This window comes from Balaenoptera musculus, chromosome 6, assembly GCF_009873245.2.
Source record: "Balaenoptera musculus isolate JJ_BM4_2016_0621 chromosome 6, mBalMus1.pri.v3, whole genome shotgun sequence".
Lineage (NCBI taxonomy): Eukaryota > Metazoa > Chordata > Mammalia > Artiodactyla > Balaenopteridae > Balaenoptera > Balaenoptera musculus.
The window spans coordinates 96968430-96988435 of NC_045790.1; the positions used below are offsets into that span (position 1 = coordinate 96968430).

The 20006-nt window shown below is 42.2% G+C and overlaps 1 protein-coding gene across 1 annotated transcript; it reads right to left on the reverse strand.

Annotated features, from left to right (window-relative positions):
* Positions 1–1504: 1504 nt before the first annotated feature.
* TEX48 (testis expressed 48) lies at positions 1505–9859 on the reverse strand. Its single transcript, XM_036854179.1, has 4 exons — positions 9573–9859; positions 7382–7510; positions 6842–6897; positions 1505–5753 (listed from the first exon to the last, which is right to left on the reverse strand). Exons 1-4 carry the CDS (start codon positions 9778–9780, stop codon positions 5520–5522), a joined length of 627 nt encoding a protein of 208 aa, XP_036710074.1. The 5' UTR covers positions 9781–9859; the 3' UTR covers positions 1505–5519.
* Between the last annotated feature and the right edge of the window lie 10147 nt (positions 9860–20006).

Consider the following 20006-nt stretch of genomic DNA (forward strand, 5'->3'; position numbering starts at 1 on the left):
AAATGGAATCATGCAGTTTGTGGCCTTTTATGTCTGGCTTTTTCACATAACATAATGTTTTCAAGATTCATCCATATTGTAGCATGTATCAATACTTTATCCCTTTTTAATGGTTGGATAATATTCCATTGCACGGATAGAGCAGATTTTGTCTATCCATTCATCCAGCTGGGTTATTCATCAAATCTACTTTTTGGCTATTATGAATAATGCTGCTATGAACAACTGTGTACAAGTTTTTGTGTGAACGTATATTTTAATTCACTTCTGACAAGTTTTGCTCTGTTATTCCATGCATACAAATTTAGAATTATTAGAACTGCCTGATGGTTTGACCCTTTTATCTTTATGAAATATCCCTCTTTAGTAGATTTTTGCCTTAAAATCTACTTTGTCTGATACATTAGCTTCCTTTTTTTTTTTTTTTAATAGATTTTATTTATTTATTTATTTTTGGCTGTGTTGGGTCTTTGTTGCTGCGTGCGGGCTTTCTCTAGTTGCGACTAGCAGGGGCTACTCTTCGTTGTCGTGGGTGGGCTTCTCATTGAGGTGGCTTCTCTTGTTGCGGAGCATGGGCTCTTGGTGCACGGGCTTCAGTAGTTGTGGCTCGTGGGCTCTAGAGTGCAGGCTCAGTAGTTGCGGCGCACAGGCTTAGTTGCTCCACGGCATGTGGGATCTTCCTGGACCAGGGATTGGACCCGTGTCCCCTGCATTGGCAGGTGGATTCTTAACCACTGTGCCACCAGGGAAGCCCCCATTAGCTTTCTTTTGATTGGTGATTACGTAGTATATCTGTTCATCCTTTTACCTTCAACTTATCTGCATCCTTATATTTACGGTGCTCTTCTTGTGAACGTATGGGATTAAAAAAATTCAGTCTGTTTTTAACTGGAGTATTTACTATGCTATGTCTAGTGTGTTTCCTGATATAGTAGATAGTTTTGGGCCTAAATGTTCCATCTTACTGTTTACTTTCTATTGGTCCTCCCCTTCTGTGTTCCTTTTTCTGTACTATTTTTGCCTTCTTTTGCATTAAGTTTTTGTGATTTGTATAATTTCTCTTCTAATAGCTTGTGAGGTATGTATTCTTTTCTCTTAGTGGTTACCCTAGATTACAACATGCATCCTGCACTTACTCAATTCTATTATAAGAGGATCCTTCTATCACTTTCTGGATAATCCAAAGACCTTAGAACTCTTTCACCTTTCTGTCTGTGGTGGTCTTGTCATCATGGATTTCAATTCTTGCTATATTTTAAACCACAACAGACATTATTATTAATGCTTTGTATAGTCAGTGTTCATTTAGGTTTATCCACATGTTTACTTTTTATTATTCTTCATTTATTACTTTGTTATTACTCTTTATCCCTTCCTGCATTTCCACACATTTGTCTAGAATCATTCACCTACTCCTGAAACTACCTTTGGAATTTTTCTTTAGAATAGTGTTATTTATATTTAGAAGTACCTTTAGTATCTTCCTTCCAGTACAGATCTTCTGGTGACAGATTGAGTTTTTGTTTGCTGAGAGGTCTCTATTGTGTTTTTATTTTTGAAGGAAGTTTTTGGTAAGTCAATAATTCTAGAGTACTACAGGTTTTTTGGGTTCTTTTCAACCTTTGGAAGATGTCATTGGCTTTCATTAGTTGTGAAGTCAATTATCAGTCTTGTTGCTGTTCTTAAAATTTTCTCTTTGCTTTGGGTTTCAGTAATTGTATTTTGATGTGCCTAGGTATAACTTTCTTTGTATTTATCCTGTTTGGGATTCGTAGCACATCTTGAATCTGTGATACAGTATTTTTCATGATTCAGTCTGAATATTTTTTACTGACTTGTCTTCCACTTCATTACTCTTACCCTCAGTTATGTTTACTCAGTTGTTAATCCTTTGAATTGAGTTCTTAATTTCAGCTATTGTAATATTGTCCTATAATTTTTAATTGATTTTTTAAAATAGTTTACAGTTCCCAGATGAAATTATCCATCTTGTCATCTGTTTTCTTCAATATTTTAAAGTCCACATCTGCTGACTCCAATATCTGGCTCTTCTGTAAGTATGTTCCTTTTGCTTTTTTGGTCAGTTGGTCCTATCTTCTGGTATTCCTGGTAATTTTTTATTGAATGCTAGACACTTTTAAAAAATGAAACATTGAAGAGATGTACAAGACTCTGGGTATTCCTTCAGAAAGGATTTACTTTTGCTTCTGAGAAAAGTAAAGTTGGGATAGTTTGACTCTGGGTTTAGTCCTAGTAAGACTTAGTATATTTCTGGTTAGCACTGATTTGCAGGTTTTAGCTCTTCAGAGATTTTAACTGGAAACATATTTTTTAAAACTTTTAACAGCCAATCCTCTTCCTCCAGGGTGAGCCCTCAGCCTCTAAGCTGTGAGTCTACTGAAAGCTCTGCCCAGTTCTTCAGCATTTTAGACTCTTTTTAGGAGTTGGCAAGTGCCTTGAGGAGGTCAGAAGACCTTGATGTCCATTTCGTCTCTCTGCACTTTCTTCCTCTTGAGGATCTTGGCCCCTCAAGTCCTCACTGCTCTTTGACATATTGGTAGCTCTTTGACATATTCGGACAGATTTAAGAAAAAGAAACTACAGCCTTTTAAACTGCTCTCAGTAGGAGGATTGGTCTGATACCAGCTGGTTTGCCATAGTCAGAGGTAAGGTCCAGCTGTGGCTTCCATTACTATTTTTATTGTTATTATTTGAAAATCCTCTAAAGAAAAATATCACCCTGAGGCCAAGAGCCCTTTGACAAGTTCATAGGATGTGAGCATCCCCCCATCTTTCTGTGAAGTGGCTTCTAAATGCAGGAGGTGACATTTAAGGAGCATCTTTTATGTGCAAAGCACCTGCTGTATCTGTTGCAGGAAACAGTTCCAAGACATAAGGAACATAGGGTTTTCTGGAGGTTCCCTTGTTTCCTTTCAGCCATTGTTCTTTAAACTTTACCTGCTACATATTTCTAACCTCCTTCTGGATGTGGCCACTTGGATGTCCCATAGACTCCTTTAGCTTGACATAGCCCAAAATGCAATGATCTCCTGTGTGTGCTCAACTTGGCCTCACCACCACCCCCTTCTCAGTTCTCTGCATTGCAAAAGATGTCAAGAACTTCATTTTGCAGAATCTTCTTCCCTGTATGGTTCTGAGTTAGAATTGGCCAGCTTTACCTGAGATATATTTTGTAACTTGGGGCTCTCGTCTCCATCTTAGGGATGCTGACCTAGTTCATACCTACATCACTGTCTGTCCTGATTGCCTAGGCAGCCTCTTTTTGGATGTCTGTATCAGTTAGGGGCCAATCAGAAGACAGAAAGCACACAGTAATTTGAATATAAGAAGTTTAATATAAAGAATTATTAACTTTAACAGGGGGTTGAAATAATGGATTGGTGAATAAGAAGTAAGATCCTGTAAAGAATACAGAGATAACAGGTCTAAGGCATAGCCACCACCGCAGGGCTGAGATAGAGCCCCCAAGGAAGAGCCCCCCCACCCCCCGCCCCGCTGCATCTCCAGCTGAGATATGGATCTTGGGGAGGACATGGCTGTGGCCCACTGGATGCAGGGAAGTCTCTGAGATGCCATGTTGACAGAATGTTCTAGAAATCTGCCCTCTAAGGTGCTAGAGAAAACTGTCACAGAGAGGTGGCGGCACTACCCCGTTTGTTGGGGGGAAGTCACTGGGAGAAGCTGCTGGCTGCTAAGTGCTGCTGACCACCATATACAGCAGGATCTGGGTGCTGGAGAAGCCATGTGAACTGCCAGAGCCAGATACCCAAGGAGCTACATGTGCTGCTCCCTGCTAAGTGAGCTCCCCAGAACAGAAGGAAAGCCCTTCCTCTTCCAGTATCTCCAGCACCCCCTACTGACGAAGCCTAACATTGCACTAGCTGCCAAGGGAAAAAGATTTAAAGGGCCCAACTCCAGTTTTGAAGAACAGGCAATGAACTGTCAATTTGGAGCCAAAAGCAATCACTGAATGTCATTCTACCATCATTGTGAAGGCAGCATAACTGGTTGGTTAAGAGTATCAATTCTGGAATCAGGTGTCCTGGGTTCAAGTCTCAGCTCTGCCATTTACTGTTAGTGTAATCTTCAGAGACTTATGTAAGTTCTCTGTGTCTCAGTTTCCTAATTTGTAAAACCAGAGTAGTAACAGTACTATCCTTGTTGGGTTATTATGCTAAGTGAGTTGATATTTATAAAGCATTTAGAAGAGTAATATACCAGATTTATACACTGCTGTTATCATTATTGCTCACACTTCTTCAAATTGCACATCCTTCAAATTGCAGCCAGGATGGGCTTTCCACTGTAGGTGTGAATCTTAATCTATAATAATGTGGTATAAGACATCATCTTCCTTTATTCTCCTCTTCAGTGCTGGGGGCAGACACAGGGAGTGCTAATGTATTGTCTTAACAACTCACCGTGTTCATATTGCAAAAACCAGAAATATGGCTATGTCACTTTGTTGCCTAAACATTACCTTCCCTGGCTCCCCATTACCTTCTGGATAGAGTCCAACTTTCTTTTTCTGGATAAGAGGCTCTTAAAGCTCTGTCCCCCTCACCTCTCCCAACACCCTGGCTCAGGTTTTCACTTTTGTCTTTCCAAGCATCGAAGTTCACTACTTTATACTCCTACCAGCTTGTGTTTCTGTTTTCCAAATTTGCTTATTCTGTTCCCTACTTCTGGAATACCATTCCCCTCTCCTCTTTGCTTGGCTAATTCCCTTTCAACTTTCAAAAAACTCAAGCACCATCTCTTCCAGGAAGCCTTCCTCAAATCCCCAAGTTGGTTGCAAAATTCCCCATTGTTATTGTTTCCCAATTGTTGTCTATAAGGTGAAGTGATATGCTTCTGTGCCTGGCTCCCTGGCTAAAGCTGAAGCCACTTGGGGTGTCCTGCATGTTATGTTTGCATGCTCTGCGTTTTAGCACAAACAGCTTTCTACAACTGCATGGGCTGTGCATTGCACTATAGGGCTGCTGGTTGTAGAGTTGTGCACTACCTGCCCCACTGTTCACTATGACCCTGAGCACCAAATTGAGTCCCACAGTAGGCGAGCAGTATTGTGCCCTCAAGCTCTAGACAGTTATTACAGCATCTATTTATAGCTGCCCATTGCTGACCAGCCTCTCCTAAGTACTTCGTTAGGTTGGTAAGGAGTGACTGAAAGTGTTTTAGAATCAGACCTCATTTCTTAATAAGAGATGCCTAATTCTAATTGTTCTATATTCAAGGGAATCTCAGAAGTAGGGCTGGGAGAGGGGAAAAGAGGAGGGACACAGGCCTAAGATGCAACTAAGGACTTTAATTGGAGGCAGCTCCTCCACAGTGGCTTCTCCGGGAGCTGAAGTGACTCTTGCTGGCGGCACAGGGATGGCTCAGACGTCTTCTCCTCCTCTGGGGAGTTTCCGAATCAGTCTTCATGGCTCCTGCCGGAGACCCTCCAGCAGCCGTGCAGCCTCGGAGACCTGCGAGGGGGCTGCCGTCTAGAATGTTCAGGGTCTCCCAATGAGGCATGGCTGGTACGGCCAGCGATCCTGGGAGTAGCGGCTTGGGTTTCTCTTGTGAAATCCTCTTTTGGAAACATGTGAATTCACATCTGAAAGAAGAAAGGGAAACATCACACTGAGTGAAGGCTTTGCTCTGGCCCTGGGTGGACTGTTCCGGTCACCTCCATCCCTGGTCATTGTCAGATTCTGGAATACTGTGTGAGCCACGTGGATCCTGGCCTGGGACGCATTGGTACCCCATTGGAGCATTCAGTGACAGCAGGGTGTCTTGCAAAGTGCAGTGGCTGGAAAATAGAAGAATTGGGCCCATGATGGTTCTGACGTTAACACCACTCTCTGCTGGGCCTTTGGAAAGTCCCTTCCCACTGTGGGTCAAAGCCTTCTCTATACAGTGAGAGGTGGGTTTATTTTGTTTTTAACATCTTTATTGGAGTATAATTGCTTTACAATGTTGTGTTAGTTTCTGCTGTATAACAAAGTGAATCAGCTACACATATACATATATCCCCATATCCCCTCCCTCTTGCGTCTCCCTCCCACCCTCCCTATCCCACCCTTCTAGGTAGTCACAAAGCACCGAGCTGATCTCCCTGTGCTATGCAGCTGCTTCCCACTAGCTAGCTATTTTACATTTGGTAGTGTGTATATGTCAGTGCTACTCTCTCACTTTGTCCCAGCTTACCCTTCCCCCTCCCCGTGTCCTCAAGTCCATAGAGAGGGGGTTTTTTTAAACTATGCTCCATGGAGCCCTGTGGGGGGAGGGGAGCTAGGGGGGCTTCCAGACCCTCACCCCCAATTCGAGTAGAGCAGGACCCCTTTGATTGTTTTTTTAAAGCGTTTGTTGTTATAATTAGCTTTTTAAAAAAATTAATTAATTAATTAATTTTAATTTTTGGCTGTGTTGGGTCTTCGTTTCTGTGAGAGGGCTTTCTCTAGTTGCGGCAAGTGGGGGCCACTCTTCATCGCGGTGCGCGGGCCTCTCACTGTCGCGGCCTCTCTTGTTGCGGAGCACAGGCTCCAGACGCGCAGGCTCAGTAGTTGTGGCTCACGGGCCTAGTTGCTCCGCGGCATGTGGGATCTTCCCAGACCAGGGCTCGAACCTGTGTCCCCTGCATTGGCAGGCAGATTCTCAACCACTGCGCCACCAGGGAAGCCCCACCCCCTTGATTTTTTATAGAAATTGGACTTTGAAATTTTGTTTGCCAGGAGGGTTTAGCTGTTACGAGAATTCTGAAGTGACTGGGCTGGATGACGCTCACCTCTCAACAGCCAGCCTAACAGGGTGATTGTGAGCTGTGTGAGGTCACCTGGGTACAGCGTTGGTGCCCATCAATGGGGCTGCATTTCTCCTTCCTGGATGTGGCTACAGCCCAGGAACCAGAGGCATTTCTCCCCCCACTGGACTACGCTCAATCCACAAGCATTTTCTGGCATGTTTATTTGCCATGTACCTGGTTGAGTTTGGAGGAACAAAAGTGATGTAGGCCCTGCCCTCCTGGAACTTATGGTCTGGTGGCCAAAGCAGACATTAAGCAAACAATCACATGCAATACACATAGAAGACAATGCCACAAGGGCTTAGAAGGAAAGTATGGATATGTGTTCTTTCTTCCCAGACCTCCTGCTCCTCATGTAATTCCCAGCTCAGAGGGTCCTGCAGCCAGGTCTTAGACCCCTGGACTCTGTCCAGTGTGTCCTAGAATGTGACTGCAGCTTCCTGAAGGCAGCAGTCCTGCCACTCCTGTCACCCCACTTAGCTCAATATCAAATTGGGGTTTGGTCATTAGGACAAGGCCCCCTCCCCCAGAGGTTCCTGGTCAGTGTTAGGACCCCAGTTTGGAGCTCACCCTCAAACTCACTGCTGCTGAAATAGGAGGTTCTCTTTTCTGGATGGAGCAGGGATTTTCCCAAAATCACACGGGACACTTCATTATCTTGCTTGAGATTTTGTCCGTCAAGCTCATCCTTCTGCAGACCTGGCAGTGGTAATTCCACGTGGTCATGTGGGGAGGCTCAGAGGAGGTACCAGAGGTGAAGGCGTTTTGCCAACTGGAGCAGGGCACATGGACCAGTGGTGATTATTGTGGGGTGGGGAGTACCTGAGTCTGCGTCCTCTAGTCTTCTGAGTTCTCTGCCTCATAAGCAGGCACTGGATTCAAAATATGTATTCTTTTTAAAATATAAAGTTTACTTTTTTCCTGTTTATAAATATAATGCATACACATTATAGAAAAGCTAGGAAATATTGAAGAATATGAAGTAGGAAAAAATGCCCCAAACACCCCTCCCCTCAGATATGATCACAGTTCCAGTGTTTGCCTATGCATATTTTTACATAGTCCATCACATCCTGTATATTATGCATGCATTTTACTTTGTACCTATCATAAACATTTTTCTCATGTCACTAAATTTTAAGAATTTTATGGATAATTCAGGATTTATTTAACCAATGTTCTATTGTTGGGTGTTTAGACTGCTTTCAAATTTCACTACCATAAATGCCATTGTGATGACCACTGTTGTATATAAGGCTTTGTTTTGACATACTCCTAGGTTCTTAAAAGAATAACATACAATCTTGTCAACAGACTAAGCTGTATTCTGTAATAAATGACTATCCTTTTCTAGCCGCAAACCTTGAACAAATTGCTTCACCTCTCTGTCTGTGTTTTCAGACCTGCAAAATGATATATCCATTCTGGATAATCAGGTCCACTTCTTAGAGTTATTACAGAGATTAAATAAGATCACTTTTCTAGTGTGTAAGCTCTGAAACAGTAGGGGACTTATCTGATCACAGCTGGGTCCCTTGTGCCTAGACAGTGCCTTGCATGTAATTGGGGCTCAGTAATTATCATTATTATCATCTTGGAAAAAGGGACTGACATTTTTAAGTTTCTTGGTTTTTATCGTGAAATTATTTTCAGGGGAAGTATTTTAAAGGCCCCTGCTATGGATTTCTGGTAAAATATGCCATGAGAATTTTTTTCCTGCCATTGAACTGTCCTGTCTCCTAGTGGGATTGTACCAGCTGCCTGACCAGCCTCCCTGACCCCACCACTCACTGCCCAACTGTGTATTTGTCAGTCCTAGCTTTGCCTGATCTTGACAATAATGCTTTTTTTTTTTTCTGTCTGAAATTGCTGATTTTGACCCCCAGTCTTCTCCACTATGACCTTTTGTCATGGATCATCAAGAAGGATGTAATTACAAACTGAAGGTCAGGATGCCTTCTCTCCCTCTCTCTCTCCTCTTATACATGGTTGCCTTGGAAACTGTGTGTTCCAGATGCTGTGACTAAAGATGAAAAAAGATGTGTAATAGACTTTGCATGAGCAAGAAATACACTTTCGTTTTGTAAATGATTGAGATTTAAAGGCATATTTGTTTTAGCAGCAGAGCCTATCCTATCCTGGCCAATACCTATATACTATAGTTTCCATTTGTTGACCTTTGTTGAATGCCTACCTAGTGCAAGCCCTGTGCTTGGTGCTTCTATATATTCCCTCATTTAATCCTCCCAGTGATCCTGAAAAGTAATAATACAGTGTGGATATCCCCATTTTACAGGTAGGGACACTGAAGCTCAGAGAGAAAGGGTAAGTGACTTGCCCAATCCTGTGGCAGAGCTGATTGGATCTAACCCCAGCCCCAAAGGCGGGGTTCTTAACTGCTATCTTTATAGTCTTTAGACAAGTGATTCTCAGACTATGATGTACGTTCAGGTTTCCCTGTGGGTCATGTGAAAACGTAGGTTCTGATTCGGTAGGACTGGAGCAGGGTCTGAAAGTGCAGCTTTAACAAGCTCCCAGGTGATGCCGATGTTGCTGATTCATGAATCGCACTTTAAGTTTCAAGAATTTTAAGCTCTATTGTTTATTGATTTGGGTACTTAGCCACCCAGTCTTCACCTCATTTTAGGTTGGAATTATTCAATCAAAAGCTGAAGGAAATCTGAGGGTATCTCAGCAGGAAGGGGGATGAGCAAAATGAAGCCTCGAGAGGCCAGGCAGGGTGTTTTTGCCTGGTACCTACCATGCTTTGATGGCTGAAGCTCTTGGGTTTGACTGGGGATCTTGGAGTCATCTGTGGCATTGGGTTCCTCACAGCATTTGCAGCATAAACAGAAGATCTTTGAGGCCAGGTTTTGGTGGGCTGCTGTATGAAAGAAAGGAATGGGGCCTTGGGTTCTGGGGCCTGAATTCCAGATGCCCCGTTGGAAATTTACTGTGATGGGGGTCATACAGGGTCAGCTTCTCCCAAGGTATAATAACACTTCCCTCTCCCAAATCTCTTGTAGCTCCCCACAGCCAGCAGGTCCAAGCCCTTCAGTCTAGGTTGCTCTCTCTTAAGGTCACTATCCCTATTTTATACAAAGTTTTCTTACCCATGGAAAGGAGTTGAAGCCCCTATTCTTCCAGCTTTGCTTGCAGGGGTGCCTTATTGAATCAACCGATCTTGAATTTGAGCCCGGTTCCCTGGGCAGGGCTGTTTCCTAAATAAACATAAGACTGTGGATGAAAAGTGCCAGCCCTTTACCTGTGCTCATGCTCCAGGTAGGATCCCACTATAGCAGAATCCCAGCCCATGCAGAAATCCACATAAACATGCTTGACTTCTAAAGAGATCTGTATTCTACCCCATTTCTAGGGGTAGGTTCCTTAACCTTCTCGAGCCTCACTTTTATCATGTGGAAAATGGGAAAAGCAGTGCCTACTTTGCAAAAAGTAAAGGTTTAAACATACGAAAAGTGACCCCTGTGGTGATGGGTACACAAAGTGCCCAGTCAGTGGTCATTGCATTTCCTTTCCTTTCCCTTCATGTAGCTCATTGGCTCCAAACTATTCTAGCTGGTCCAGGTCCCATGAGAACATGGTGATGAAGCACAGTCTTATAGATGTAGGTCCTGGTTCTGCCACCAACTTGCTGTATGGCTTTGAGTAAGTCCATGCTTATCTCTGTGTCTCAGGCTTCTCATCAATAATAAGAGGAAGTTAGGTTAGATGATCTCTTCAAGGATCTTCCTAGTTTGGGTGGTCCAGAATTACAAGGCCTTGTTTTCATCCCAAACTCCTTTCACTGTGTATCAACTTTTCCAGGTCTCTGAATGCTTCCTGTTCTCCCTTCCCTTTCTTAAAGGGCAAAACCCCCTTGTAGGAAATTCTTCTCACAATACCCAACTTACTATGTGAGTTGTCTCACTCATGGGCATTTGCTTCTCACTTTCTCTACTCTCATACCGTCCAAGCCACCATCAGCTCTTGCCTGAATTATGGCAATAGATTTCGAACTGATCTTCCTGTTTCTTTTACCCTTGATTTCTTAATAATTAATACAAAATCTCTAACTTCCTGCACATAAGCTATTCAATATAGCACAATTTATATACTGTGGCTAGATACAGCGAGCAGACTAGACACATACGATGTCCCCACTGTGTGGGATCCTTGGACCAAGAGGGGCACTTTCTGGGCCCATTTAGCTTCAATCTCCAATAGTCCTTTGGATCTGCTGTCAAGTGAGTTTTTCATCATAATTTGAACTGTGACATATTTCGCTGAGCTCTCTTTAATGAATTTATTTTCTTAGGATTTATAAACAAATGGAAATTAATATAAGGCGATTAGATCTTTTGTTTTGGAGATGCACCATTTAGCAAATATGCTTGCCATTAATACGCTGATTCTTCTGCTGCTTGCTATAGTTTCAATCTTCATCTACTTATATAAACTCTTGCTTCATGGGGTTTTGTTTTGTTCTAGACTGCCTTATGTATATTGAGTGTAGAAGGAAATGCTTCATAAGGAAGAAATGAAAACATAAGTCTGACCTGCCTCCACCGCCAGGCAGCCCCGGGAACTAATGGTTGGAGGTCTGTTAGATTGGTGGTCAGTTTGTGTAAAGGATATTGCTAAACCTTTGCCTTGGGTCTCTCCAAACCTTCATGAGCACGTCTGTCTTGGTAAAGCAATGAAAAGTCACTTTTCTCAGCCTATATTTTGGAGTTAGTGATTTCCAGGGCATTAATCATATGAAGCCTTTTAGGTTCTCCTTGGCCAAGGAGTTCAAGATGTCATGCATAGTACAAACTTTTGACTAACTGTAGTGTATTCTTTCCTGTTTGTCATGGTCTCAGCTGCATTGAAGTTGCTTCCTCTTCCTGGAAAAACTCTTGCTTTGTATATATACTCTCACTGAATGTACTCTGATGTGCTTATCTTAATTAATGGCAAAACTTTGCTAGATGACTTAAAATTACAATGGCCATTATGGCAAACTTTCAGTGTCAAAAATAATAGATTTAAGAGGGGCGGTAGAAAAGAGAGAGGACAAAAACACCAAACACTCAATAGAGGGCTTGTTTGATTGATATGCTTTCGCCCCAGAAAGAAGAAAAAAAATCTTACTACTACTCAAACCTGAAACCTACTTGCATTGTATGTCTCCCTCTCTCCACCTAGCTTTATCTCTACCACCCACTTAAACTCCTCTTGTTCCTTTCCCTAACTACCTAAATAAACTTTCTTCATGGGGCATTTCTCTAGAAAAGAGAACAAAACATTGCACAATATTCCCCTAAAACTCCTGTACCAGAAGGTGGATCCAGAGAGGTTGAATTTAAAACCTGGGTGAGAGCTGAATTGAGGAGAAATATTTAAAATCATCTCAAATTTTGGAACAACAGAAAGTTGCTGTCTAGTTCAGGATTCTGTTATTCAGTTACTTATTGCCCTGGACTACCACATTTGTATCAATTAGTTAACTTAATTGTTAACCTTCAACAATGGGGGAAAATGTTTAAAAGCAGCAGGATGGAAAAGACCAGAAGATTTAAATAACCCATCTATGCATAATTCCAAAAAATTAAGGGCTTGAGAAGTTAAGAAACACAGAAAATGCACCGCATAAAATTATTTCAAAAGTTATTTCAAAAGGTAGAACCTTTTTCTTAAGGGTAGATTGGGCAAAGATTCAGAATTGAAAACAAAATCAAGATGAATCAGTAGGAGACTGAATAAACTTCAGGACATTCTGGGGTAGACCAACAGCTTAAGGGAAACTTTTCTTCTTTTCTTGCAAAGGACTCAGACCTGAAATAGTGAACTTAGATACAATAAATTGGAATGAGAAATGTCAACTTTGACCTCCCGATTATTTTTAAATAGTCCTAAAAATTAATTAGAAATCAAAATAACTTTAAGGCCTCTTGGACCAAAAGTTCCTCTGTTCTTAAAGAATACGGAGCCTGTGGATGAGGACACGTGTGTGTGTGTGTGTGTGTGTGTGTGTGTATATATATATATATATATATATATATATATATATATACTTTGAGCAGAAAGACCATTGGAAGAACTCATGTTCCATAATGGCCAAAGGACAACTGTCCAAATCTGTCCAGTGATACCACTCTAAGGAGACCTTAGCACTCAGCACTCTCCTGTTCTTCCTCTAAACTCCCAAGGAAAATTGATAAATAAAGGTGGACAGTAATACTGCTTGATTGTTGACATGGTTTATTTCTTACTGGGAAATCAGACTCTTCAATGCCAACCGGGACTAAGACCTACCATTCTTTGTGATGACTATGTGTACCTTTCCAAGTGTGCAACTCCCGGGCACCCTCAGTGGCCTGTGTTTCTTACACAGTGTTGGAAGGGAAAAAAACCCTTCATGGGGTTATCAATATCCCAGACTTCTGAGGACAGTGAGCCCTCCAAAGGAGGTGGACAACACAAGGGGCTCATTTTCCTTCACCTTGACTGACATAGTACGCAGCACAGCCCAAATCCTACTTGGGCCACAAGGATGTGCCACATCCTAGGGCACAACTGACCAATTGAAAATTCTTAGCTCAGGTAATAATGGATAATAGAATACCTTTGGATTTTATTTTGGCTAATCGGGGGATTATGCACCATTGCTTTCACTTCATGCTGTACCTTGATTAATACCACAGGTGAGGTTAATCTATATCTAAGCCCAAAGAAAAGGCAACCTGGCTATTTGAGGTAGACACAGGGTATCATTTGAAATTTATCTTCTTCTGTCATGCCTGGGAAATATAGGTTATGATTCTAGACTGCCTTCCACACTCTCTTAAAAATACTTTTAATTATTTTTGTTTGTCTCACAGTCATTCATTGGCTGTTGTCCAGAGAGTTGAATACTTATATGTGGCAACTGTTTCAACTTCTGGCTCCACAGATGATTGAAAGACAGAAACAAGAAGACATCAGGCTGGCTGATGCTCAAACTGAACATCAGATCTCTGTAAGTGGAAAACTGTAACTGTGTCTTCAAGGAAAGTCGACAACAGCGGTGAAGATCTGGACAATCCCTGAGGGTCTCTCCTGAGGCTTTGGTTGAGGGAGGGCCGAAAGGGGGAGACTGAGAATAAAAAAGGAGTTCCCACACTCCTAAGTGAAGACTGATTGCTCTGTAACCATGGTAACAGATAATCACCAGAACCTGTTTAAACCCATTTAATCTGTTAATGAACTTTTATCTTGATGACCATTCTCCTGAAAGTAACATCCACAGACAGTACTTCATGGCCTATGGTCTACCATTCCTAAGCACTCCTGCCTTTGAAACACCACCTGTCCACGAACTCAGTGCCTCCACAAACCCCTTAAATATTAGCCATTAGCTTTGTTCAGAGACTTTGTCATCAGAGCATAGTTCTCTCTTGTTTAATGAGAAATAAATTCAGTTTTTGTTCCACACGTTGAGTGGAGGTCTCTTCTGCTAAAGCAGCTTATACGTACATAGCATCTTGGAGATCATTCTGTAGCAGCAGCTCAGCAGATATTTTCAAATATAAGTTTATCTGAATCTAGCGCTGATGCTTTGCATATCTTTACTCCCCAGCAATTTCCCGAGAAAGAGAGGGGAGTAGAACCACTTTCTCCTCTAAGTGTTGGTAGCCAAGAGTTTTGAACTTTTGAACCCTCTTCAGAAATGGAAAGGATCTGAACACTGTAGCAATTACAAGCACGTTCTCTGGGGTATAATTCCTAAGGATTTACAGTTTATTAGCTATGAAATTTAAAAGAATTTAACTTTCCTGAACTTCTGTTTTCTTATCTGTAAAATGGGAATGATAATAGTATCTACCCTAGAATGTGGTTGTGAGGATTAAATAATCCTCACAGAAATAATGATGGAAAGTGCTTAGCACAGCTGTCTGGCACATTGTAAAGGCTCAATAAATGTAAATGCTGATGCTGATGAAAATGTGGAGTTGATTTTGGTTAGGGCGGCAGGGTGGGTGTGGTGTTTCTTGCACTACCAGCGCCCTCCTCTAGGTGGAAGCAGGAGCCAAAGAAAAGGGCCCTGGGGTTACCCACAGTGGGCTGTGAACTTCAGGTCTTCAGTGACCCCACAGAACTTCGACCAGAACAAGAAAGATCAATGAGGTCAAACAGGAAGATTTCCAGAGCTGGAGGAGCCCTTAGGGGTCATTCAGCACAGGTGGGGAGACTGGGACCCAGAGAGAGAAACAGTGGGGTCATGGTAAGAGGGATGGCGTCTGCTTCCTGAAGCAAAGTGAAAAGGTGCCCAGGAGTGATGGAGACATTGTCCCTTTAAGTATGAAAAAATATCCCTCCTGCTCTCAGGGCTAACTTTTGAGCCTCACTCACCTGCAGCTGGCAGAGCAGAGATGGAACTGTCTGTGATGTCACAGGGCCTGGGAACCATGGAATGTTGGGGGCAGAGGGGTTTGGACTGACTACAAATGCAGGGAGGAGGGAGGATGTCTGCTGATCCTCTCTCTAGTGGTCCTTCCCTCCGTCCACAATGCCATGCTGTCCTTTGGGGCACTGGAATGGAAGTCCTGGTGCCTCTGGTGAAAGCATCTTGAGGATGGCTGGGCCAGAAGGGGGCAGTATAGCACTGGATGCAGAAGACCTGGGTCCACATTCTGTCTCCGTACCCAGCAGGGTGGTAACCTTAGGCAAATAGACGTCATGTCTTGGTTTCTTCCTCTTTAAAGTGGGAATAATAGGACTTCCCTCGTGGCACAGTGGTTTAGAATCCACCTGCCAACGCAGGGGACACGGGTTCGAGCCCTGGTCCGGAAAGATCCCACATACCGCGGAGCAGCTAAGCCCAGGCGCCACAGCTATGGAGCCTGTGCTCTACAGCCTACGAGCCACAGCTACTGAGCCCACATGCCACAACTAAAGCCCGCGCGCTTTAGAGAGAAAGCCTGCATGCAGCAATGAAGACCCAGTGCAGGCAAAATTAAAAATAAATTTATTTTTAAAAAGTGGGAATAATAATAATTATTATTTAATTTTAAATGATATTTTTAGGATTAAATGAGGTCAGGTAAATATTTAACACGGTGCCTAGGTATAGTAAACATTCAAGAAATGGTTGTTACTAATGATATGTGCAAATGTAAAGTGGCATTCTCTTCCCAATCTATCTTTCAGGAAAAGAATTATTTTATATTTGAGTCCTGACAAAATCTCTCACCTTTGGGGAACTCTCAGTTCCTTTATTTAGGACAACCAATTTCTATTTGGGGAAGCCAAATTAGGTTAAAATGTTCTCAATCAGTGCTATCTTTGGATGCTTCTAGAGGTCACCTGGTACAAAAGGAACAAGCCAGCAAAACTTCAGCACAGTTTTGGATGTTCTGTTGGAGGGGTGGATTGGGCTTCAGGTGGTTACTTTCAGGAGGATGGTCATCAAGATAAAAGTTTATTAACAGATGAAATGTGTTTAAACAAGTTCTGGTGATTATCTGTTACCATGGTTACAGAGCAATTGGTCTATGTGACCTAAGCCATACGAGTATTCGATGGTGGTTAAAACAGTCTTTTAAACCTCGGTTGTAAAGAAGTACTCCTAAGCGGTAATACTGAAGGTTCTCAATTCTGGCTGCAAGTGAGATTCATCTGAGATGTTTTTTAAAACATAGGAATACCCTCAGGCCTAACTCCAGATAAATTAGAATCCTTGGGGATAGTGGTGGGTGAAGCCTGGGCATCAGTAGTTTTACAAAGCTTTCCAGGTGATTCCTATACGTAATCAAGACTGAGAACTACTAAGTTACATTGTGGAGATGGCTAATTACACACATAAACAGTGATTCTCTGCAAAGGCTGCCCTTAGGGAGGAACATTTAAAAATGCCCACGCCTGGGCTTCCCTGGTGGCGCAGTGGTTGAGAATCTGCCTGCCAATGCGGGGGACACGGGTTCGAGCCCTGGTGTGGGAAGATCCCACATGCCGCGGAGCAACTAGGCCTGTGAGCCGCAACTACTGAGCCTGCGCGTCTGGAGCCTGTGCTCTGCAGCAAGAGAGGCCGCGACAGTGAGAGGTCCCCGCACCGCGAGGAAGAGTGGCCCCCGCTTGCCGCAACCAGAGAAAGCCCTCGCACAGAAACGAAGACCCAACACAGCCAAAAATAAATAAATAAATTAATTAATAAAAAAAAAAAAGCCACGCCCAGTGCCCACGTTATAGGCCAGTAAAAATCACTATTTCTGGGCATTGGTAGTTTTGGAAAGCTCCCCAGATGATTTCCCCCCATCACACTTTAAAAAAATTGAGATATAATTGACATATAATGTTGTATAAGTTTGAGATGTACAATGTGTTGGTTTGATACATTTATATATTGCAATATGATTACTATTGCAATAGTGGTGTTAGCTAACACCTTTATTGCATCACATAATTATTTCTTTTTTGTGTTGAGAACAATTAAGATGTAGTCTCTTAGCAACTTTGAAGTTTATAATACAGTATGATTTTTAACTTGCAGCCAGCATTGAAAACTACTGACCTACAGAACAAATTTTAAAAACATAACTTTTCTTGGTGCTGTATAAATCTATTTTTTAGCTTTTCAGGGACAGTGTTATATATGGATTCAATAGGACTTTTTCAAATAACTTAGAAATGAAAATATACTCTGGAAACCTGTGTCAGATGAAAATTGTAAAGATACTGATGTTAGAGATATGTGAGAAGCACTTGAATGAAATTGTTTCAGAAAATGGGAGAATGAGGATAGCGGTATTTCTAAATTAATATATTTTATAATATATAATATGCCATTGTATAGACACATCCTGTATTGAATCCTTGTAAATAGATGTTTGGTTATTTCATCCATAGCACAAAACATTTATATATTCAGGTTGGCCAAAATACTTAAAAAACATCTTTGCATGGGGAAATTGGGAGATAGTCTTCTGTTTGGGGTGGTTTACCATTCAAGCTTAGATCTGGGGTAGGAGTCTAGTTAGCAGGTTCCTGCACTAATCCCTGGTCCAGGTAGAGAATAATGAACTAAGGCACTGGCCTAAGATAAGTGGGTGGATTTTGAATCTGGTGATTCCAGAGGGTATGGGCTCTGGAGTTGGGCTGCCTGCATGAGAAACCTGCTGTGGTAACTTGCTGTATGACGTTGGCCAAGGTCATTTACCCCTCTAATCCTCAGTTTCCTTACCTTTAAAATGGGAATTATAATAGCGTTGATGTGAGGAATACATTAGACCAGCCATGGAATGTTATAAGTGTATAGTTGTCCCTCGGTATCTGCGGGGGGAATTGGACCCCCAAGGATACCAAATCTGAGGATACTCAAGTCGCTTATATAAAATGGTGTAGTATTTGCATGTAACCTAAGCACATCCTCCTGTATACTTTAAATCATCTCTAGATTACTTATAATACCTAATACAATGTAAATGCCATGTAAATAGTTGCTGGAGAGGTGCAAATTCAAGTTTTGCTTTTTGGAACTTTCCGGAATTTTTTTTTTTCTTTGAGTATTTTCTGTTGTGGTTGGTCGACTCTGTGGATGTGAAGCCCTCGGATATGGAGGGCTGACTGTAGTACCTGGTAGAGAAGAAGCATTCAATAAATGTGGCCTGTTACTATTATTATTTGATACTGAGAGTGAAGGGTGAGTCTGGGCTGATGTTTTCACACTTGTGGATGTGAAATTAGAGAATTCAGGAAGAGTACATTTTGGATAAGGATAAATTTAGGTTTTAAAACAACTTCATTTTGAAATAATTACTAATTCACAGGAAGTTGCAAAGAAATGTGCAGGGTTTTTTTTAATTTTTAAATTTTATTTATTTTTTTATACAGCAGGTTCTTATTAGTCATCAGTTTTATACACATCAGTGTATACATGTCAATCCCAATCGTCCAATTCATCACACCACCATCACCACCCCCCTGCGGCTTTCCCCCCTTGGTGTCCATACGTTTGTTCTCTACATCTGTGTCTCAACTTCAAGTGCAGAGAGTTTCTATGAACCCTTTACCCAGTCTCCCCCAATGTTAGCATCTTGTATCACTAATGATATCAAAACCGGAAAATTAACATTGGTGCAATCCACTAAGCTCATTCGACCACTCACCAGTTTCGTACGTACTCATATGTGTGTATGTGTGTAGCTGCACGCAGTTTTATCACATGTGGCTTCATGTAACTGCCACCACAACCAAGACACTTAACTACCATCACCACAAAGTTCCTTATGTGCTACTTCTTTATAGCCATACCACCCCCTCTCCCAACCATCTCTAACTCCTGGAAACCACTGATCTGTTCCCCATTTCTGTAATTATGTCATTTCATGAATGTTCACAAATGGAAACACACAGTATACATGTATCTTTTTAGTTTTTTTTTTTACTCAGCATAATTTCCTTGAGATTCATCCAAGTTTTAGCATGTATCAATAGTTTATTCCTTTTCATTGCTGACTCATAATCCACAGTATGGATGTACCACACTTTGTTTAACCAGTCATCCAGTGAAAGATATTTGAATGGTTTCTAGTTTTTGGCCATTACAAATAAAGCTACTCTGGGGGCTTCCCTGGTGGCACAGTAGTTAAGAATTCGCCTGCCAATGCAGGGGACATGGGTTCGAGTCCTGGTCCAGGAAGATCCCACATGCTGCGCAGCAACTAAGCCCGTGCGCCACAACTACTGAGCCTGCGATCTAGAGCCCACGAGCCACAGCTACTGAACCCTGCGCGCCTAGAGCCCGTGCTCCGCAACAAGAGAAGCCACTGCAATGAGAAGCCACCGCTCACTGCAGCTAGAGAAAAGCCAGTGCGCAGCAACGAAGACCCAACGCAGCCAAAGATAAAATAAATAAATTTATGGAAAAAAAAATAAAGCTACTCTGAACATTCATGTACCAGTTTCTGGGTGAAGGTAAGTTTTCACTTCTGTGGGGTAAATGCCCAAGAGCACAATTTCTAGATTGTATGGTAAACCCATTTTTAGCTCTAAAAGAAAGTGCCAAATCGTTACCAACCCTTCCAAGCTGGTCCCCAACAGGGGTCTTCCTGCCTAGTGTCGCTCGCGCCAATATAACTAGACTGACTTGGGTTCAGAAGCAAAGGAAAGTTTTATTCTTTGATCAAAGAATGCAGAGGCGCCAGCTCCCGCTTGGAGTCTGTGCTCCGCCCACTCC